Here is a 23,781-nt window from a genome sequence, read left to right as displayed (position 1 = left end):
AGAAGACTAGCGCTGACATGTTGATGGATTGACTGTCTTCTACCATTTCCTGGTTAGGGCACATTCACAAATCCCCAAGTATTCATGGAAAGATTTGCCTGCTGTCACAGGGGGCCAACTCTATTTATAATGTAGATAGATAGATAGATAGATAGATAGATAGATAGATACATAGATAGATACATAGATAGATAGATATAGACATTGCTGTTAAAACCAATTAGCCAGTCTCTCTCTGTCTCTCTCTCTCTCTCTATACACACACACACACACACACACACACACACACACACACACACTACCTAACAAGTGCTTTATGCTTCATATAAATAAAAAGTTGTACAACATAATCTAATCTTTGTCCCCAACCTTGCAGATCTCAAGTGCATGACATCTAGTGGGGTAGTTAAAAGGCATGGAACATATTTAAATGTATTTACTGTTCTTACTTTTCAGGAAGAACCAAATTACCTACTGTTTCAAAGAACATTGTTTTTTATTTCCTTGGTACCAAATCAATAAAAGTCTTTCCAGCACAACAGCTGTTGCTTAATGGCCCCAAAGACTTAATGTGCTGCCTAAATTGAACACAGTTCAGTGTCTACACCAAGTGGGCCCTCAAGTAATGTTGATGGATTGGTCTTCTCACAAGCAGTAAAAGCTCCTTTTATAGAGATGGATTCAATGAGGTTAAAGTCAATAATTTAAGAGCAACGTGTGTTGAATTCTATGTGGCAATACAACAGTCTGTATAAATATAAGAACTACATTTAAAAAATTTAATTTAAATTAAAAAAAGGATGTCTTCTAGTTAATACTAGAAGATTCCCAACAATTTTGGGTGATAATCTAAGCATACAAGAGTATAAATTTGGATGATTCAGTATAAATATTTGGAGAGTGATATTGGAATGATTATCTAGAATTTGAAGACTCAAATATATGAAGATACATGCTTGTTGGTTAGTAATAACTTTAAATCACAGTAATAAATATTGCCTGTTAGTGAGAAACATCCACTTGAACTGTTCACACTGCACACTAACTTTAGTGTATAGATTTCGACCATGTTCTACATTATTATACACTATTCTTTAAGGAAGATGACCAAGTTTTTGAAGATGTGCCATAAGTGGTCATTTAATTTGAAAGCATAATGAATTTCCTCCTCTGGTTCCAGCGGTACAACCATAGCGATGTATGGGTTTACCCTTAGATCAGGTGATAGTTCATAAAGTATCTCCTTAGTCAAAGCAGAATCTCAGAGAGTGAGGGGATGGGCTGTTAGGAGCCTCAGCAGAGCACTCCTTCTGCAGCCTCTGTCCAAGCCAGAGCTGTGCTGTCCGTTTGAAAAAGTTTGGGCAAATAAACTACCCAAATGGGAAGCGGAATTAGTTCAGAGAGCAAGGAGTCAGCCAAAAGATCAAAAGAACTGGAGAAAAAGCTTCAAGAAGATGCGGAGCGAGATGCAAGAACTGTAAAGTTGCTGTTATTAGGTAATTTTTTTTCTTCTTTCTTTCAAAACCCTGATGTTTTCAATTATGCTATATTTACTTTCCTCAACTTTTAATTTTAGGTACATTACCACATGGGGGCTTTATTATGAATACATGTTTGGAAACTTAAATAGGCTTTAAATGTACTCTATAAATGTTTACTTTTTTCTTTAGGATTTACTTTTTTTTTTGGTTAAGCAGAGACAAATATTTCTGAGATAATTAAATTCTTCTTTGTCAATAATACAATTTACTATTAGCAAAATAAAACTCATATGAATTTATTATTTTATCATACCCTAATCATTTTCTGAATATCAGTTATTTAATATTGAAAACAATCTTTTAATTATAAGTTATAAAGAGTTAGGTTATTTTGTTTGAACAGAAATATGTTGTTTGATATCAAATTTAACATGTTATTTAATTACTTTTGCTGTTAAAACCAATTAGTCTCAATTTATTTATACAGTTAATGGTAAGGTACTTTAAGTTATATTAATAGCATTGTTCAGGTTTCTGAATATTGGCTGTGATATTGTCTGTATATTTGTAAAATACTCCATTTAAAGCCTTTTAGGATATTTATATATTGATTCAGCTCAGGAATTATGTTCCTTCTATCTTTTTATCTTCTTAAAACTCAGAACAATGTTTTACCAGAACTATAAAGTAAATGTTGGATGAACTGAATGAAAATCTGTATGCTGCATATTTTTTTAGACAAAAAAATCTAACATGTAGTTGTCGCCACAAGATAAATATGTTTTTGAAATAAAAATAAATAAGACCTATATAAAGAAATCAAAACAAGAAATGTAATCAGTGTATTCCTCCTGCTTAAGCACAAAAAGACTTCATTTTATTCAGAATTGTATATCTTTCACACAAAATATCTTTATCTTAAGTGCCCCGTTACTGTGTCTCATTTGCTCCCAGTGGCAAGAGTGTCTCAGAAACCAAACGTGGGATTCCCAGCAATTGCTCCTCAAAGAAAAGAGAATGTTCTTTCCCCTTATGCACAAGTTCTGTGGCCACAACACTTGCAAGTAACCACTGAGGGGTTGGTAACAAGGATGTTGGGGCCAGTTCTTATGAAAGCAGCAAATATACTTTCCCTCACACTGCAGAGCATTCTCTGAGGCTTTGATCAAGACTAAAAGTAATGTGGACATAGAAAAAGCAAATAAAGGTTGAGGGGGAAAGCCAAGCATTCCTACAAATGTATTCAGTGTCCCTCTTGTACTAAGAACAGTGGTATAAGACTAATGATAAAATATATTTAAAATCCCTATGTTTGAATAAAATTTCAAAAGAATAGACATATTCTCAATATGCCAATTAATTTTTTTGTCTATAAGAATATTTATTTATTTTTAATATGATTTATTGTCAAATTGGCTAACGTACAGTGTGTAAAGTGTGCTCTTGGTTTTTGGGGTAGATTCCCGTGGTTCATCGCTTACATACAACACCCAGTGCTCATCCCAGGAAGTGCCCTCCTCAATGCCCATCACCCATTTTCCCTCCTCCCCCAACCCTCCATCAACCCTCAGTTTGTTCTGTGTATTTAAGAGTCTCATGGTTTGCCTCCCTCCCTCTCTGTTTGTAACTATTTTTTTCCCTCCCCTTCCCCCTATACTAATTAATTTTAGATTGAATTGGTTGGGTTAGATCAAGAAGAGAGGTTGACTCTCTTGAGGCATGAACACCATTTCATCTTCTACTTTCCCAAGACAATCATAACTTCATAAATTCAGTTCCAAAGTTACCATATACTATGTATGGATTTATTGGGTTCAAATGATATGTGCACTGAACTTCTTATTTACACAAGATGAATCAAATTTTCAAGGCTTCCTCTTCCACTTTACTCCAAACATTTAAGTTTTTTGTTTTTTGTTTTTTCTGGACTCTGAGTTCTGCGTATGATCATTCAATTGTCAAGTTCAAAATAACAAAGTTTTGTAACAACTCTGCTTCAATTCTTATTTTTGACTTGAACTCAAATTCTCTAAACTATAATTTTTTATACAAAATGTGCCTCATTAAGACATAAAAGTATTCAGTGGAACTAACCTAAACCTTCCTACCCTCCTACCCTCAAATCCCCTCATGAATGAAATCTGTTTAATTTCTCCCATCTTTGAAACAAGATTCCCATTCATCGAAGCAGTCCAAACAACAGCTTTTAAGTTTACCAATGAGTGTATATCATGTGGGACTAAACAGTTAAGCTTTGGTAATGATCAGATCCTGATCTAACCCAATTTTTGTAAAAAATACAAGTTGAAAAATATTTTTGACAGAATCTATGTGTTATACTGATCCTCTTATTATCCAATAAATTCTAGGTGCTTAAGGACATAACACAACTTACCAAATTTAAGTAGATGTGCTGTTAAGTAGATGTACCATTTGGAATTACTGGACACAAGATTTCACTGAATTTAGAGCTATCTAATAGCTATTTTACAAATAAAGGATCACCTTGCAGACAGATTCCCTCTTTATTATGCCTTTCAGACATTTAGTAAAATTACAGAAGAGATGCCACATCTTTTTCCTTAGCAAAAACTAGGCTTCTAGAAAACAGTGGGGATGACTCAAACACTCATGGATGGCACACTTGAGAATTACTATCAGAATAATAATGTCATGTGCTTTAAAAAAAAAAAAATCAGCCTTTAAACAAGCCCCAGAAAGAGTACATTTTAATAAGAAGAACAAATTCTAACAAAGAATATGTTCTCTTTTGGAGAATTCCTTAATTTTTAGAGACAATTTACAAATGTTTGATTAAACTTCATTTCTATTCGAAAGAGGTACCTGCCATTTAATTGTAGAATCATTGTGGATTGTTCCCATTTTTTCTATGTCCCTCTCTTTATATTTTACATTAATTTCTTTTGTACTTTTTTAGATTCAGAGCTCAGTGGGAAGTATAAGGAAAATTGGCTTTGCTTTTTTTTTTTCATATTTGAAACACTGTCACATTCATTCTACAATTTTCAGTTTTGATATTAAAATTAGCTTTTAACCAGTGATTTTGCACTATCATGGACTATTCATTAGTTTTCTTTTAGATCTAACCTGCTTATTCTTTATTCTTCTATGTGCTGTGTTACAAACATCACATTAATTTTTTAATGGTGGTGTTGGGTTTTATTGTTTAAAATATTAATACAATCATCTGACTCTTAAAAACATAAACTTTAAAAGGGTCCAAAGATAAAAGAATATCTATTTTAAATGTGCTTATGTTTACTTAGCTAATCAACATTTTCAAATTTTCCAAAAGGTCCCACTTATTCAACAAATGGATATTTCAGAAGGCGTGTCATTTTTCTAGTTTGACAGTGGAAGAATTATAATGCTGACACTGTCTAAAAGCTTGTTACAAAATAATTGGTAAAATAAAATCTGCATAGCAGAATTGGCTAAATCATCTGGCAGAATGGAGAGAATATAATTCCAAATGAATAGAATGTGTTTTGCAGCCATTTGCGATAAAAAATTGATTTAATATTTTCATCATATGTTATGCTTTTTCCACATCTCTGAGTGACCTCAGGCTAGTCACATAACTTCAGAGAAATGGAGGGTGTCAAAATATTTTATAAATTGTAAAAATCCAGACAAATGTGATTTTTGTTATGTAACAGATTTCCAAAGCTGAAATAAATTGAATGTCAATAAATGTATACAATTTCTCTTTCTTTTGGTTTCCTTTTATGTATGTTAAATCAAAGTTCTTATTTTTATTCTTTTTTTCAAGCAGGTCTTTATTTTTATTTAAGTATCTCTAAATGTGAGAGGGAGAGTATGCAGGAAACTGGAGGTATTCCCAAGTCACTGGCTAGATTACAAATTCATCAAGTGTAAGAAATTCTATTCTGAATTTCCATTATACCAATAGAGTCAATGCCTATCCATGGATGTGATCAGACAAACAGATCCCCTGGGATCATTACTTTAAGATCAACCAATAAATTTCTTTCTGATCACTAGTGATAAGTGAACAAGAGGTAGGACACATTCCTAAATCATGTTTTCAATTTTTGCTTATTCAAATTACAGCCATCCTTTCCTTGCTCTAATAATGTATTTTTGTCTCAAAATATTATAAAATAATTTATTTTATGTCTAAGTATATTCAATCTTGTGGACGCACAAATATTTTCAAGACAAATGTTTAAAATTATTTTTCAGTAGAGAGAAAATAGGCAGAAAAAGTCTATTTGGGGAATTTCAAATTTTCTCCAAAATGCAGTGGACTGTTTGCACCATAACAATTTCAAAGGCAAGGCCTTTGTTGTATTTGTTTACAAAAATGGCAAATGGCAGTATCAAACAGCTTTGTGTAATGTCTATTCATCCAGCAGGCAAAGAGAACTTCCACAAATGTTTTGCATATATTTGTTTTAGGTTCATTTATCTCACATAATCAGCAAATCTTATACATAGACTCAAGTTTCCCACATAAGAGATGCAAACCATTTATTAAGGCACTCTATATTAGTCAAATGATGGTTATTTGTTAATGAGATTAAATAATCTGAAAAGGACTCCTGTTAACTCTAATTTTGCAGAACCTCTCTAATAATATTGCAGAACAGTTTTATATTCACTTTTTTCATTCAAACTGAATTATTGATTCAAGAGCAAGCAATACTGTATCTTTAAAATCATTTATATAAGCACTATGAACAGCTAACAAAAAGTTATTAACCCCTGCATAATCTTTGAGAGAAAGGAAGGTCATGAACATCTGATGGGACAATGACCCCATGATACATTTCACATGCAATATACCTCCCGTTAAGATTTCAGACTCAAGCTCAGAATCCATCTGCTTATCTGTTTTCTCCAAGTACTAATGTCTAAATACATCAGTGTAGATCTGAACCTACAGAAATAGGATTCAAGGTGAAACTGAGGAAGCGACCCATCAAGACGTAAAAACACCCATTTTGTTTATTAGATCCCAATGCTTTAAAGCAGATTCCACAGCTTTCATTCCTGCCTCAGTATTTTACACTCAAATAGAATAAATTTGCTACTTAGAATTGGTTTTTTTTAAGATATCTGAAGATTTCCATCTCTGACCAGCATTCTATGTTCTATTGTATCTCATTCATTTAGACACTTGCTGAGTTAGTTCTTCGATTTCGTATACTTCCCTGCCCCCTTCAGTTAGAATCAGCCATTTTAGCTGTGTTCCTCTGACAATTCTGAAATACCCTGTCCCTTTAATCCTCTGCCTTAATTGACATTCACAACTTCAACTTCAGAAAATCCCTCAAAATTCCCCATTTACCATTGTCTAATACGCTGGAGTCAACCCTTAGGGCTTATCTAATCCTGACCCCCATGCATACTCCCAATTTTCGTCATTTCCACATGTAGAATAAAATGGTATCTCCTTTTCTGTTTCCTGGCTGACAAATTTCTATTTTGGACTTTAGCTGGGCCAACAATTATTCTACTTATTCTTAGTTTTTTCCTATAATCCTCCAAGGACATCTGTTTCTGGATTCCCATTATCACTTTGACCTAGAACTGTTCCCGGCTCCCCCACCTCACCTGAGATGAACACCCACATGCCAGTGATAGAACGTTGTCTCCAAATCTCACTGAACTTTTGCTTTTCATTTTAAAGCTGGGGCGCCTGGGTGGCCCAGTTGGTTGAGCGACCTACTCTTGATTTCAGCTAAGGTCATGATCTGATTGTTCATGAGTTGAACCCTGGCGTCTGGCGCTGCACTGACAGTGTGGAGCCTGCCTGAGGAAGGTCATGAACATCTGATGGGATAATGACCCCATGATACATTTCACATGCAATACACCTCCGTTAAGATTTCAGACTCAAGCTCAGAATCCATCTGCTTATCTGCTCTATCACTCTGCCCCTCCCTTGCTTCTTCTCTCTCTCTCTCCCTCTCTCCCTCTCAAAGCAAATAAATAAATAATTTAAAGCTAATTTTGGCCTCTGTGTGGTAAATTTTATCCTTTCCCATATCCTAAGAATTTTGCTTTATGATTTATTGTTTCTGTTCCGTTTTCAAAATTCTTCTCTTACTGCCTTCTTCCTCTTGACATATGTATTTCTATTAGCCTGAAAAACATTGAGTCCATAATCTCCCTGAATTTACCGTACATAAGTATATTAAAAAAAAATATTTTTATACTGGAGCAACTGGGTGGCTCAGTGGCATCTGCCTTCAGCTCAGATCATGATCTCACAGTTCCTGGGTTTGAGTCCTGCATTGGGCTCTCTGCTGTCAGCACAGAGCCTGCTCAGGGGCCTCAGTCTCCCTCTCTCTCTGCCCCTCCCCCACACAAGTGCTCATGCACTCTCTCTCAAAAATAAACATTTAAAAAATTAAAAAATGGTTTTGTATTGAAGCGCTTCTCAAAGTAGTGTATGCTCTGGCTTCTATTTTCTTACACTCCATATTCTCTTCAGTTAATTATAATCTCACCTGTGTATCTTCCTCTCTACTAAAACATTATTTCCCAAAGAGCCCTGATAACCTCCAATTCTCAAAAGTCAGACCTCAGTCACTCTGCATCTCTCTTCTTTCTTCATCCTGTAACTTTGCAATACCCTCAAGTGTTTTATATCCCTTCCTTCCTCGCTTATTGAGGCTTGCTTCTTCTCCCCATTCTTTTATTTTTTTTTTTTTTTTAATTTTTGAGACAGAGAGAGACAGAGCATGAATGGGGGAGGGTCAGAGAGAAAGGAAGACATAGAATCTGAAACAGGCTCCAGGCTCTGAGCTGTCAGCACAGAGCCCAACGCGGGGCTTGAACTCAGGGACCGCGAGATCATGACCTGAGCTGAAGTCGGACGCTCAACCGACTGAACCACCCAGGCGCCCCTTTCTCTCCCCATTCTTAAGTGCCTTCACTTATCAAGGTTTGTCTTGGGCCTTTGTGTTTTGCAATGTCTACTGTCTCTTAAGGACCTTGCTTCAGAAATTAATTATCTCCTCTGGAAGAATGACATTAATATATTTCCTTTTGCCCATGTCTTGATCAATATTTGAAAATTTCTTTTATTTATCAGCAAACTGATTGCATCTTGGGAGACCTTAAAATTATTTTTCATGTTTATCTTGCTGCCTATTTATCCCTAGGCTTTGAATTTTATGAGGTTCCCCATTATATTCTTTCCCATTTTATCAACTCTGTATTTCAATCTTCTTTAACTCCTTTGTGATCATTCTCTGCCCGTTGCCCTAAGGCAGTTTTGTCACAAAGTTGAGTTTTATCTCTATCTCATAGAATGTGTCTCATATTTCTCTTGTTCAACTGTTTATTGTTTTCAGTCTATAAAATCACCTCTATGAGATAGATATTTTCATTATATAGATAAGAAAATAAGAACTTAAGAAGGTAATTCAGTTTTTAAGATCACAAATTAGTTTACAAGAAAACAAAGCCTTTTATTCTTATCTGTGTCAGTTGTAAATTATCTGTGTTCTAAGATCTATGAAAACAAACAACATGTCAGGTTTTATTCTTCATTGAATTCCTTTGGCTTAGCATAGGAATGCATGCATGCATGATGTGAGTATGGAAGAATGACAGAATCAGGATCTAAAATATTTCTGTATATTGTTCATAGTGTCTAAAACATAGACATACATTCGATATGTGAAAAAAAGCCACATCATTCCATAAAGAGCTTGTTTCTTTAAGTCAATAGGAAGATACTGGTAGGTTTTCAGAATGTAAATGAGAATGATAAATACTTGGATTTCTTTCTTTTTTTTTTTTTTTTTGGTCAAAAACCATCCTGACTATACTATGAGACAAACATTTTATGAGAATGGTTGAGGTAGGTAGGCCAATATTAGTACTATGCAAATATTTGATGAGATTGTAAATTAAGGTGGAAATTACAAGTTTGGAAGTATGATTTGAGGGACATTAGGCAACAAGGTGAAGAGAACATGGTGGCTGACTGCATGTGGGTTTTAAGTGGGAGGAATGATTAAAGGTGGAATTGAATATAATGATCATTTTATTCATCACTATGGGAAATACAAGAAAAAAGATTAGATTGGAGAAGATATGAAAGGAGTAATAATTTAGGACATTCAAATGTATGATATTTGTAACACAATCAAGTGGAGATATTTATTAAATGAATATATGGGTCTGGAAATTAGGACAACTCAAGTGAGTACTAGAGATTTGATATATTCAGTCCTCTGTTTTCCTTTGCTCAATTATCAACTATGTATAAAATAACCATGTAATTAACTAAGGCCTTAAAAAAAACTCTGTTATACAAAAATGTGTGTGCATGCCTATTCCACAATTAATGAAAGTTTAGACAGTTTAGGCCTGTTTGGGGAAAACTACATAATTCTGCATTTTAGTTTCTTCCTTTTTTAGCCTAAAATGTATATTAATAAGAAAGATGAAATACTTTTTAAATACTTCTCAAAATCCAAGAAGGCTCATGTAATCTTTTAAATATTATGTTTTAAAACAAGTATAAAGTTGGAAATATTTAAATAAAATTTCATTAGAAAAGATAGTACATAGCCACAATATTTCTCACAAGTGAAAATGCTCAGTTTGCCTGCTAAGGTATTTAGGAATTTTATGGATTTGTGATGCTTATTAGTATTCTATCACAGAAATAGTTTTTCAGACACACTAATAGTCATAGAAATATATCTGACACCATATGCTTACTGACGTGATACACCAAAAAAACCCAGTATTGTTTATGCTAAAACATTAACATTGAATATAATCAGATAAATACAGAATATTGAACTATATAAGAAATTATCCTGGACTTTAGAAAAATGCCAGTATCATGAAAGCAAAATAGAAACAATATAAAAATGGAAATGTTCTAAATTAAAAGAATTTGAATGGCATAATAACCAAAGGCAACATGTAAACTTTGGATCTGGGAGCCAAGAAATATATGGTATGAAAACATTTTTTGGAACAATCAGATAAACTTGAATATAGAGTGTATATTAAATAACACTTTGGATTAATATAAATTTTGTCAAGCATGAAACTAGTATTGTGATTGTATAGAAAACAATAATCTTATTCTTATAACATGCATTCTGAAGTATTTATGGGTGAGGTGTCTGCTTTCAAAAGGTTCAGCAAAACAAAGGATATTATATGCATCTGAATGCATATAATATATATATTTTATATCTAAATATAATTTTATATATATAAAACATTATTTCCTATACATTCACACATATATATACATACACATACACATACACAAAAGAAAGGAAACATGACAAACGTTAATAATTGCTAAAGGTGAAGGGTATAAAAGATAGGTTTTCAGGGGAATATATGGAAGATGGTAGAGTAGGAGGGTGTTCAGTCCCCCTTGCCCCTTGGACACACTGAGATAATAGCTATATGTATACAACAAATTCTGACAATGAGCTGAAGACTGGCAGAACAGACCTTCCACAGTTATTTGTAGAAGGGAGTCCACATCGAAAAGGGCAGGAGGGATAGAGACACAGTTATGAACAAAACCCCCAGCAAGACTAACCACAAAAAGGAGGGATGCCAAAAGCACAGTGAAGCAAGAGGGTTAATTCTATACCAGGCACCCCAGACACTGGGGACCTGCACTGGAAGGACAAGTTTCTGGAAGGTCTGACTTTGAAAAACAGTGGGGCTTCAATTTGAGAGGTTTTACAATCAGCAGGGTTTAACTCCAGTTACTTTACAGTGGCCTTAACTCCAGGAGAGGCATGAAGGCAATAGGAAACTAAGCCCCCCACCACATCTTGCAATCTGCCACAGCAGAGATCAGCCCCACTCCAAACTGATTCCTGTCTTGGGGAGAAGGGGTAATTTCATGCACCAGAGCACCCACAGTTCCTGCATCTAAGCTTCTTAACTTGCTGCATAGGGAGCAGACCCTGGCATTGAGTGTGTCTGCACCCAATGCATTATAGCTGGGCTGGGCAGAAAACAAGTGCAACTCAGTGACAACAGTAGGACACATGAAGTCACACAAGAGACAACCCTAGAGCACCTGGTTCTGACCAGGGGACCATTGCAATACAGGGTACCACAGGACCTCTTGTATACAAGGCCACTATTTTGAAGAGATGTAGCTGACCTTCTTAATGCATAGAAACAAAGAGTTAGACAAAAGTAGGAGACAGAGGAATATGTCTCAAATGAAATATTAAGACAAAAATGACAGAAAAAAGCTAAATGAAACAAAGATAAACAATATGTCTGATAGAGAATTCAAAGTAATTGTAATAAAGATACTAGACTTGAAAAGAGCGAATGAACTCAGTGAGAACTTTCACAAAGATAAAGGATAAAAAAGAACCAGTCAGAGATGATGTATACAATAGCTGAAATAAATATATATATATATATATATATATATATATATATATATATATATATATATATATCAGAGGGAATAAATAGCATATTGGAGGATATAGAAGAACAAATCAGCAATCTGGAAAAGGGAAATGGAAAGCAACCAAGCTGAAGAGCAAAAAGAAAAAAGAGTAAAAAATGAACATTGGTTAAGGGAACTCAGTGACATCATCAAAAGTAATAACATCTGGGGAAAAAACAGACATCCAGGTCCAGGAAGCACAGAAAATCCCTAACAAGATGAACCCAAGGAGGTCCACACCAAGACACATAATAATTAAAATAGCAAAAAGTAATGATAAAAAGAGAATTTTAAAAGCAGCTAAAGAAAACTGTTATATACAAGGGAAACCCCATGAAGGTGATTAGCTGATTTTTCAGTAGAAACATAGGAGACCAGAAGGGAGTCCATGATATAGTTAAAGTACTAAAAGGTAAAAACCTTCAACCAAGGATACTATACCCAGCAAAGTTATCATTTAGAAGAGAAGGAGAGATAAAGAATTTTCCAGACCAAAAAAAAAAAAAAAAAAAGTTAGAGTTGTTCATCACCACTAAATCAGCCTTACAAATAATGTTAAAGGAAATTATTTGAGTGAAAAGAAAAGCCATTATAAGAAGAAAATTATGAAAGGAAAATATTTTACAGGTAAAAGTAAACATATACTAAAGGCAGTGGATTAATCACTAATAAAGCCAGTGTGAAGGTTAAAACACAAAAGCAGTAAAATCTATTATGTCTACAAAACTTACTCAAGGGATATAGAAAATAAAAGATAAAATATGACAATATATACATATATATGCATATATATACATATATATATATGCATATATATATATATATGACATCAAAGGGGGAGTGAATATTTTGTGTTTTTGGAATATGTTTGAACTTAATGACCATTAACTTAATATAGACTACTCTACATGTAAGATATTATATATGAACCTACAGGTAATCACAAATCAAGAACATAGATACACAAAAAATAAAGAAAAAAGAATTCAAACATAACATTAAAGAAAGCCATAAAATAACTTGAGAAGAGGGTAAGAGAAGAAGAAAGGAACAGAGAAAAACTACGAAAACAACCATAAAGCCATTGACAAAATGGCCATAAATACATACCTTACCAATAATAACTTTAAATGTAAATGGACTAAATGCTACAATCAAAAGAAAAGCATGACTGAATGGATTAACAAACAAAAACAAAAACAAGACCTATCTATATACTTCCCATAAGAGACTCATTTCAGACCTACAGACACAGAGACTGAAAATAAAGTGATACATAATGCAAATGGAAGTGAAAATAAAAAGCCAGGGTCGCAATATTTATATCATAAAAAAATAGACTTTAAAACAAAGACTATAGCAAAAGACAAAGACAGAAACTACATAATGATAAAGGAATAAACCCAACAAAAGATACAATATATTAAATATCTATACACCCAACACAGAGGCACCTAACTGCAAAGCAAGTATTAACAGATATAAAAGGAGAAGTTGATGGTAATACAATAGTAGAGGACATTAACAGCACTTTACATAAATGGATAGAACATTTAGACAGAAAATAAAAAAGGAAAAAGTGGCTTTGAATGACACATTAAACCAGATAGATGTAACAGATATATACAGATCATTATATCAAAAAAACTCCAGCAGAATATACATTATTTTCAAATGCATGTAGAACATTTTCCATGATAGATCAATCACATATTAGGTACAAAACAACTATCAATAAATTTGAGAAGACTAAAACCATATCAAGCATCTGTTTTTTGGGTTTTTTTCCCCCACAGTGGCATGAAACTAGAAATAAATTACAAGATAAAAGATCTGGTAAAAACAAATGGAAATTTAAAAAAATACATGAAAATGAATGAAAATGGAAACACAATGACCTCAAATCTTTGGGGTACAGTAAAAACTGTTCTGAGAGGGAAGTGTATAGTGATACAGGCCTACCTCAAGAAACAAGTAAAATATCAAATAAAACCATCGAAACTTACGTCTAAAGGAGCTAGGAAAAGAACAAACAAAACCCAAAGGTAATACAAGAAAGAAGATAATAAAGATTAGAGAAGAAATAAGTGAAATAGACATACATACACACACACAAAGAAAAAACAATGGAAAAGATTAATGAAACCAAGAACTGGTTCTTTGAGAAGATAAACAAAATTAATAAAACTTTAGCCAGATTCTTCAGGAAAAAAAGCGGTAACTCAAACAAAATCAGAAAAGAAGGAAGAGAAATAACCAACACCAAAGAAATGTAAGAAATTATGAAAAAATATCATTTAAAATATTAAAACAAATAGAAGGACCACTAAAACTAGATAACTTCATAGAGCTTATAATCTTCCAAAACTGAATCAGGAAGAAATAAAAATTTGAAGAGACCAATTACTATTAATGAAATTGAATCAGTAAACCAAACTCCCAGCAAACAAAATTCTGGGACTAGACACCTTCAAAAGTAAATTATACCAAATATTTAAAGAGTTAATAACTATTCTCAAACTAATAGAAGAGGAAGGAAATAGAAGAGGAAGGAAAACTTCCAAATACATTCTGTGAGGCCAGCGTCACCTGCTACCAAAACCAGACACCATACACACATACACACAAAACCACCCCCAACACACACACACACACACACACACACACACACACACACAAAACCACTACAGGCCAGTATCTCCGATGAACATAAATGCAAAAATCCTCAAAAAATATGAACCTGAATTTGACAATATATTAAAAAAATCATTCATCACAATCAAGTAGAATTTATTCCAGTGATGCAAGGGTGGCTCAATATTCACAAATCAATCAATGTGATACATCACATTAATAAAGGAAAGGATAAAAAGTTAATGACAATCTGAAAAAGCTTTTGGCAAAATACCACATCCATCCATGATAAGAGTTTTCAACAAAGTGGAATTAAAGGGAACATACCTCAACATAATAAAGGCCATACATGAAAAACTAATAGCTAACATTATACTCAAGAGTGAATAACTAAAAACGTTTCCTTTAAAACCAAGAACAAGACAAAGATGTCCACTTTCACTACTTTTATTCAACACAGCACTGGAAGTTTTGGCTATAGCAATCAGAAAAAAAGAAAGAAAAGACATCCAAATTGTTAATGATGAAGTAAAACTCACTATTTGCAGATGACATGTTATTGTATGTAGAAAACCCCAAAGGCTCCACCAAAAAATTACAACTGATAAATGAATTTAGTAAATAGCAGGATACAAAATTAATATACAAAAATCAGTTGCATTTTTATACACTAATAACGAAGTAGCAGAAAAAGAACGTAAGAAAACAATCCCATTTATAATTTCATCAAAAAGAATAAAATACCTACAAATAAATTCCACCAAGGAGGGGAAAGATCTATATTCCCCTCCTTGGGGAGGGGAAACTATACAATTTTGATGAAAGAAATTGAAGACAACACAACCAATGGAAAGGTGTACCATGCTCATGCATTGGAATAATTAATGCCATTTAAATGCCCGTACTACCCAAAGCAATCTACAGATTCAATGCAATTCCTATCAAAATACAATAGTATTTTTCACAGAACAAGAACATATTATCCCCAAGTTTGTATGAAATCACAAAGACTCAGAATAGGGAAAGCAATCTTGAGAAAGAACAAAGCTGGAGGTATGATCCCAGATTTTATGATATACTATTGAGCTTTAGTAGTCAAAACAGTATGGTACTGGCACAAAAATAGACACATAGATCAATGGAACAGGATAGAAAGCCAAGAAATAAACCCACATCTATATGATCAATTAATCTAGGACCAAAGAGGCAAGAATATACAATGGGGAAATTATTCTTTTTTTAAAGAAATTTTCTTTTTTTAGAATATTTATTTATTTGAGAGAGAGAGAGAGAGAGAGAGAGCGGGAGAGCACGCACATGCACACACAGGTGAGGGGCAGAGAAAGAGTGAGACAGAGGATCTCCATGTTATCAATGCAGAGCCTGATGCAGGGCTTGAACCCACGAACTGTGAGATCATGACCTGAGCTGAAGTTGGATGTTTAACAGACTGAGCCACTCAGGTGTCCCAAGACAGCTTTTTCAATAAATGGTGTTGGGAAAACCAGACCGCTACATACAAAAGAATGAAATCAGACCACTTTCTTACACCATACACAAAAATAAACTCAAAATGGATGAAAGACCTAACCTAATTGTAAGACCTGAAATCATAAAACTCCTAAAAAAACATAGGCAGTAATCTCTTGGCCTTTACTTTTAGCAATTTATTTATGGAGATGTCTCCTCAGGCAAGGGAAACAAAAGCAAAAATGAACTATCGGGACTATACCAAAATAAAATAAAAATTGCACAGCAAAGGAAATAATCAACAAAACCAAAAGGCAATGTATTGAGTGAGAGTAAATATTTGCAGATGTTATCTCTAATAAGAGGTTAATATCCAACATGTATAAAGACCTTATATAACTCAACACCAAATCTTCATCATCATCATCATCATCATCATCATCCAATTAAAAAATGGACAGAGAACCTGAGTAGACATTTTTCCAAAGAAGTGTACAGATGGCCGACACATAAAAAGATGCTCAACATCACTAATCATCAGGGAGATACAAATCAAAACCATGGTGACATATCACCTCACACAAGTCAGAACGGTTAGTATGAAAAAGACAAGAAATAAGTGTTGGTGAGGATGTAGAGAAGGGAACACACATGCACTGTTGGTGAGAATGTAAACTGGTGCAGCCACTGTGGAAGACAGCAAGGAGCTTCTTCAAAAAATTAAAAATACACCATGAACAAACAGCTCAAGGACCTGGATGAGAACAGGGATGCCAAGATGAACTTCAGCAAATTTATTGTGTTTGTGACCACCTGCACAGCAGCCTGCCGCAAGTACTCCAGTGATGCTCTGCAGACCCAGATCTCTGGAGGGGGCTCAGGTGGGCTCAAGGAGTCAGCTGCTGACTTCCCGAACCCTGTGTGTGATCGCTTCCCTGGGCTGGGTCTGCTGATGACCCTCTGATTAGTAAAATGCTTATGAAATACAAAAACAAACAAAACAAAAACAAAACAACAACAACAAAAACTGTATGATCCAGTCATTTCACCACAGGATATTTACCCAAAGAAAATGAAAACACTAATTTAAAAAGACATATGCACCCCTGTATTTATTGCAGCGTTATTTACGATAGGAAATATATGGAATAACCCCAAGTGTCTATCAGTAGATAAATGGATAAAGAAGGTATGGTGTATATATTGGAATATTACTCAGCCACAAAAAAGAATGAAATCTTGCCATGTGCAACATGAGTGGACCCAGAGGTATCGTGCTAAGTAAAACAAGTCAGATAGAGAAAGATGTATACCATATGATTTCACTTATATGTGAAATTGAAAAAACAAAAAAATGAACAAACAAAAACTAAACAGATTCTTAAATACAGAGAATTGGGGTTGTCAGAGGAGCAGCAGTTTGGGAGGAGATGAAGAGGATAACAAACTTCCAATTATAAAATAAATAAGTCACAGAGATGAAAAGTACAGCATAGGGAATATAGTCAATACTATTGTAATAACATTGTATGGTGACAGATGGTGACTATATCTATTTTGGTGAGCATTTATTATATATTCAATATATACAATTGACGAATGTATAGAATTGTTGAATCAATATATCGTATACCTGGAACTAATATAACATTGTATGTTAATTATGCTTTAATTTAAAAACTAAAATATGGACTCCTAATGTACTATTTTCTCAAACTTCCGCAGGTTTCAAGATTATTAGAATAAAATATTCAGGAAAAGCAAGTGTACATTGAGATATTATTTATTATCTGTACAAATTTATCTGCAAATTCAATATGACTTTACAAGTAGATCGTACCAATTATCTCATGAACAAATCATTTTAAAATTATATAAACCTTCTTTAGGAAATACCTCTTAATGCATTATTTGATAACCTTGACAACAAAACTTAACAAAGACTGTGACAGGCCAATCCTCCTCCTCACAAACATAAATATGAGATCCGAAGCCAATATTAGCAAGCTGATTCTAATAATGTGTAAAATATTTTTTAAGTGTATGTGAGTGTGTGTATGTGGGGGGAACTTATCCCAGGAATTCATGGTTAAAATAGTGTTAGGACATTAATTCCTATTATCTACTACATTATCACATTAACAGAAAAAATCATGTTAATTCTGTTAGGAGCTGAATCAAAAATAAATAATAAACTTCTTTCATCCATTCCTGATAAAACCTCTTATCAAACAAAGTATAAAGGCAATTCCCTTAACCAGATAAACAGCATGTACAACAACCTTCAGAGGTTGTGATAGCTAACTACTGTTGACCACAAATAGTGAACAAGGACTTAAGATGCTTCATGGACTTGACAGTTTCCTGCCCCTGCCCCTTTCTTATTCAATGCTCTCACCAGGGATTTGGGTGAAGGTGGATAAGCAGCATTCAGGGTTTGGCAGGAAATAGTGACAAACAATGTCAAAATGGCAACTGACTTCCACTAGCAAAAACAATTGGTCCAAATGAGCAAAATGGAATTTAAAAGATATCTTCGACTAATGTTAAAAACAAAAAACAAAACAAAACAAAAACAAAACAAAACAAAACAAAAAAAACACCAGCAAAGTATGTGAAGGAATCTGTTTGCTAAGAGGTGACATGGAAAAAAAAAAAAAAAAGAACACATAGAAAAACATTAACTACTACAAACTCAATATAGGTAAATAATATGATAAAAGTACAAAGAAAAAAAGAAGAAAGCAAATGATTCATGGTCCATATTAAGTGTTCTATTTAAAAACAAGTACCAAGAACAAGGCCAGCCTAGGTTGCATTCCCATCCTACCACATCAGAATATCAGTGTTGTTGATAAATCTCCTGATATCTATGGCCCCATTTTAAGTACCAGTGTGTCAGGACTCTGGCTTTCAAGAGGGGTATAGCTACCCGTGTAAGGGGTCTAAATATCATGCTCCACAAGAAAGGACTGAAGGAATATAATAAACTTCAAAATTCTCTTAGAAAAGAGAGCATGCTTCAATTAAGAGAAAATGTTGAGAACTCACTGTATGTTAGAGTACACCCTAGGTATTTCATATCTGTAATTTAACCTACCCAAACCCTAAGAGGGAAGTATTAATAGCCCCATTCTATGAAAGAAAAAACTGACGCTGATTAAATTTGATCAAGATACCCAAAATCTGAAACAACCGCAAGCCCACATTTGTTTAATTATAAAATGTGACTATGCTTATTACATTTTCCCACCCTCAGTCTAGATTATTTGAAGGGTTTTCCTGTGAAAGAGAGAGATGATTTTGTTGGTGCTCTATAATGGAAGAGGAAAAGTGAGGGCAGTGAAATTAAGTTGGTTCAAAAGGGCTAACCTAAATGTCTTCCATGCCTACAGTCTATAAATGAATGATGAGCAGACACTGCATTCCAGTATCTATGAAAAGTACACTGCTTTCATGTTAATTTAAAATGAGGGAGTTTAAAATAATTTATGTGAAATAATTTTGATATTGACATTACCAGTACATATTTAAAAAGAAAGCAACACTAAGGCATTAATATGAGTCAGAGGACACAGTTTCTCTGTTTTAAGTTAGATGTGGAACTTTAGATGAGTATCATAATTTCTACTCATTCATAAAAGAGATCTGCATAGTTGGTTGATTTGTAAGGTTTGATTCCACTGTACAATTATGTGATTTTTAAAACTACCCATAAAAAATCTTATGCATGACCATAAGTTGAAGTGTTTATTCTCGTTTTGCCTCTTTTAACAAGTTGTACAAATGAACAAGCAAGCCTGGAATGTGTTCAGCTGAAGTTCAGTTACAAGTATAGATACTGTGTAGCTTTAATTTTTTTTAATATTTACAAATAAAAATGTGGAATAAAATCTCTAATTCTTAATAATTTGAGTGTCAAAATATGAAGCATAAACCTAAATATTTAATTATTTGAGACATTATCTACTCCCAAGAAGTAAAATTCCCTCTGTACCCCTTGACCCAGAAAATAATTTTAGTGATGAGCAGTTTGGAAGGAAGAGATTATTTCAGGACGCTCTATGTGAACATGCCGTTTTGATGCTATATTTGACTCTGTAACATGATCTAATCGTACAAGAATGGAATGGCTATTGTGAACTAACGCCCAGAATCATTGTGAGAATGGGATTTGATAACTTCTTTCTGAAATGACTTTATAATAGAGTTTCAAAAAATAAGATTTTAGAGAGATTGACTTCTCTTCAGGAATTTTCCTGTTAATGCTGTAGCTAACTATCCTGAACCTTCTCATAGAAGACCGAAGTCACTACGTAGAGCAAGGAATGATCCAGATACCTTTTGTAAAGTCTTCCAAAGAAAATACTATTTCATTTGAAGTTTCATAAAAAACTACGTACTATGTTTTTTAATGTGATTATTCTGCTTACCTAAGAAAGGTCATGAATGACCAGCTAAACTATAAAGAATATATAATAAGGTACACTATAGCCTCAGAAATAATTTTGGAAACTGGCAGGTCATAGTGTTATCAGTATGATTACCAATTAAATTAATAGAGGTGAGTTTTCTTTCTCAAGAGTCTCAGATTTTCTCTGAAGTTTTCCCCCCCAGTATCTCCATTCTGATTGAACAAAATACAACACTAAATACACCTGCATGAACAAGCAATGGAGTTTCTGCTGGGCCCATTGGCTTTGCTCCCATGTCCCTGTAAGTCTATATTTTTCCATATAACAACAACAAAATGTGTGTATATATATATATATATATATATACACACATATATATACACACACACACACATATATATATACATATATATACATATATATATACACACACACAAACACACACACACATATATATACATATATATGTATATATATGTTTATATATGTTTTCCATATATATATGTGTGTATTATATATAATATTTGGAAAAGTGAGATATTCTCCAAATCTGTGACCTGTGTACGAAGATGCTATAATTTCTACTGTCCACAACTACTATTAGAGAGTTTAAAACAAAAACTACCAAGAATAGATTTTTTTTGGGGGGGGTTTCCATCAAGGCATTTTATTTGCATGAATGTATTACATCCCTAGAAAAAGAAACCTTGGATTTTCCCTCCTGTGTGTTTTTTTTGTCTTGTTTCTTCATGGTCTGTAATGCCAGCTGTGGTTGTCAGAACAATTAAAGCAAACTAGTGGGATGGGGGCAGATTATTCTGCCATTTTTCTAAATCTTTGCATTGTACATCCAATATCTGGCTGCCAATAACACTTTTATAATCTTGCTTGATAATTTTTTTTTTCAAAATGATTCACAGCCTGGAATGAAATAGCAAATTTTCCGAAGCCAGCGAACCAAGATAGTGTACAAAGCTCATTGATTTGTTCTTACAGCTCTTGCAAACAACGCTCAGCCATGCAAAATAATATAGCCAGTTGTCTTCTGAAAATTGGTGAGGTGATATTTCAATGTGATTTTTATTTTATCTTCAAAGGTTTTACTCTTGGACATAGCAATCTCTATTCAATGAGATGGCTATGCCCCATCTGTCAGTTCATGTTTGATTATATTTTTAAAAGTCTATGAAGAACGATTAGCCAATTGCTGTAGTAGATTTTGCATTTGTCAAATTTTACACTGTGTGGTGTAGACCACACTTGCATAAAACCACACAAAGAAGTATGCTGGAGGCTTACCCAAGAGGAGGAATCCATACATCACCACCAGGCAATGAAATTTTATTTCCTGTAGCTTTTCCTCTAGATATCCTTGGTATATAAGGTGGGCAGGTATTTCAGAGAACTACGGAAACTAGATACATGGAGATAGGCCTGAGATAAAACAAATTTGCTGTAAAGTAGAATTAAACCTGGGTGTAGTGATATCTGTTTATCACAGCTTAAGAAAACAGTGCCAGTCAGGCAGAAATGTTTCAATGTGAAAAATATACAAAAGAGAGGGCAAAATTTTGAAATATGAGTTTAAAGAATCCATTTGTTGCATGGAGAGTCTACTATTAGGCACTGTTCTAGGTGTTTCAGATACATCAGTGAACAAAACAAAGACCTCTGCCCTTGTGCAGTTTGCCTCTCAGTGTTGGAAGAAAGAAAAGAAAAATTTAAAACAGCATGTGAATAATTTGTAAATCTGTAGAATAAGGTAAGTGCTAGGAAAATGTGAAGTAGGGAAAGAAGAATAAAGTGGGTGACATTAAAGTTGAAATTTTAAACAGAGTAGTCAGGGTCTTCTGGTTCAATATGTATTTTGATATAAATTTAAATATAATTCTGAGATTCAGGGTTACCAAAAGCCATATTCCCTTTGCTTATATAAAAACAAAGGTAAGACAAGGCAGTTGGCTACCATGCTGGCAAGATACATAGGTCTATGAGTTTTCCTGATTTTGGATTTTTCCTGGGACATTTTAAAGCTGCCTTAGCTGTGCTACTTTGAAATCTGTCCAAAATTAACAGGCACACTGAGACTTCGAACATGTTTTGTGACCCAATTTCTGGAGCTGCAGGGATATACCAAGCCCTTTGCCTCTCTTAGATATACAGAAATTAGGAAGATAAAGCTAAAAATCTACTCTTGGTATTTTAATTGAGATCTTTGATCAATACCATATTTCAATGTCATATATCTTTGGATAAGGGTTAGTCGTAACCTGAGGATATATTCTAAAAGATATGATTTCATATCAATTATAAAATACTTAATTTCCCAATACTTTCAAGATTTGTTGGTGATTGTATCTAAAAATTTTATGAACAACTCTGCATTATCAGGCTTTACCAACTCTTGCTTACTCCGCTTTTCTCCTGTCTATGAAGTCAGAACATACAAAGTTCAAGTAGTTGCCTGATTTGCTCCTTCCCCACCTCGTCCTTCACATGTCCAGGACTCATAGATAAATACACTAAAAAGTGTGTTTTTATACTCCATTTTATACTCTATACAATATGTTCTACATATGGTAGTAATTTTTTTTTTTTTTTTTGAGAGAGAGAGAATGCATGTACGTGAGCGAGGGAAAGGCAGAAAGAGGGAGAGAGAGAATCCCAAGCAGGCTCTGTGCTGTCAGTGCAGAGCCTGACATGGGGCTTGATCCCATGAACCATGAGATAATGACCAGAGCTAAAATCAAGAGTCAGATGCTTAACCGACTGAGCCACCCAGGCACCGCTATATTGTAGTAATTTTAACCAAATTTTCTCATCATTTTCACTCTCAAGAGTCATATCCGTTTTAGAATCTAAACATGGTAGTCATCCTTTCATTATCCATCATTATAATACACACTCTTATTTGAATACTCCTGAGTCCCATTGCATTTATCCTGTTTAAAATATAACTATATATATCATATAAACACCCATATATTAATGATATATTAATGATATTAGATCTTAAAAATTTTTGATCAAGTCCAATTTATCAATTTTTGACTTCTTGTTGTTTGGGATTTTTTTTTAAACTTATGTAAGAACATTTTGGCTACAAGTTTGCAAAGATTTCTCATCTACGTATTGCCCCAGAACTTTTATAGTTTTAGTATATACACAAACACATATATGTTTATGAATCAATTCAAATTAATTTTTGCTTCGTTGTCATATAAGAATCAGTGTTCTTTTCCAACATGAACATCCAGTTGCTTCAGCATCACTTATTTAATACATGTAGGGTATCTTCACACTGTTCTCTTTACAAAAC

The 23,781-nt window shown here is 33.7% G+C and overlaps 1 protein-coding gene across 1 annotated transcript in view; it reads left to right on the top strand.

Annotated features, from left to right (window-relative positions):
* Positions 1–1,049: 1,049 nt before the first annotated feature.
* GNAT3 (G protein subunit alpha transducin 3) overlaps positions 1,050–23,781 on the top strand; it is a 63,221-nt gene continuing 40,489 nt past the window's right edge. The window contains exon 1 of the mRNA XM_060632329.3: positions 1,050–1,496. Within this exon, the coding sequence (XP_060488312.1) occupies positions 1,379–1,496 (118 nt within the window). The 5' untranslated portion in view covers positions 1,050–1,378. The remainder of the gene's footprint in view (positions 1,497–23,781) is intronic.

Source organism: Panthera onca, chromosome A2, assembly GCF_046562875.1.
Source record: "Panthera onca isolate mPanOnc1 chromosome A2, mPanOnc1 haplotype 2, whole genome shotgun sequence".
In the NCBI taxonomy this organism is placed as follows: domain Eukaryota; kingdom Metazoa; phylum Chordata; class Mammalia; order Carnivora; family Felidae; genus Panthera; species Panthera onca.
The sequence above is the reverse complement of the archived record's forward strand: the minus strand, read 5'-3'. Positions and strand labels throughout refer to the sequence as shown.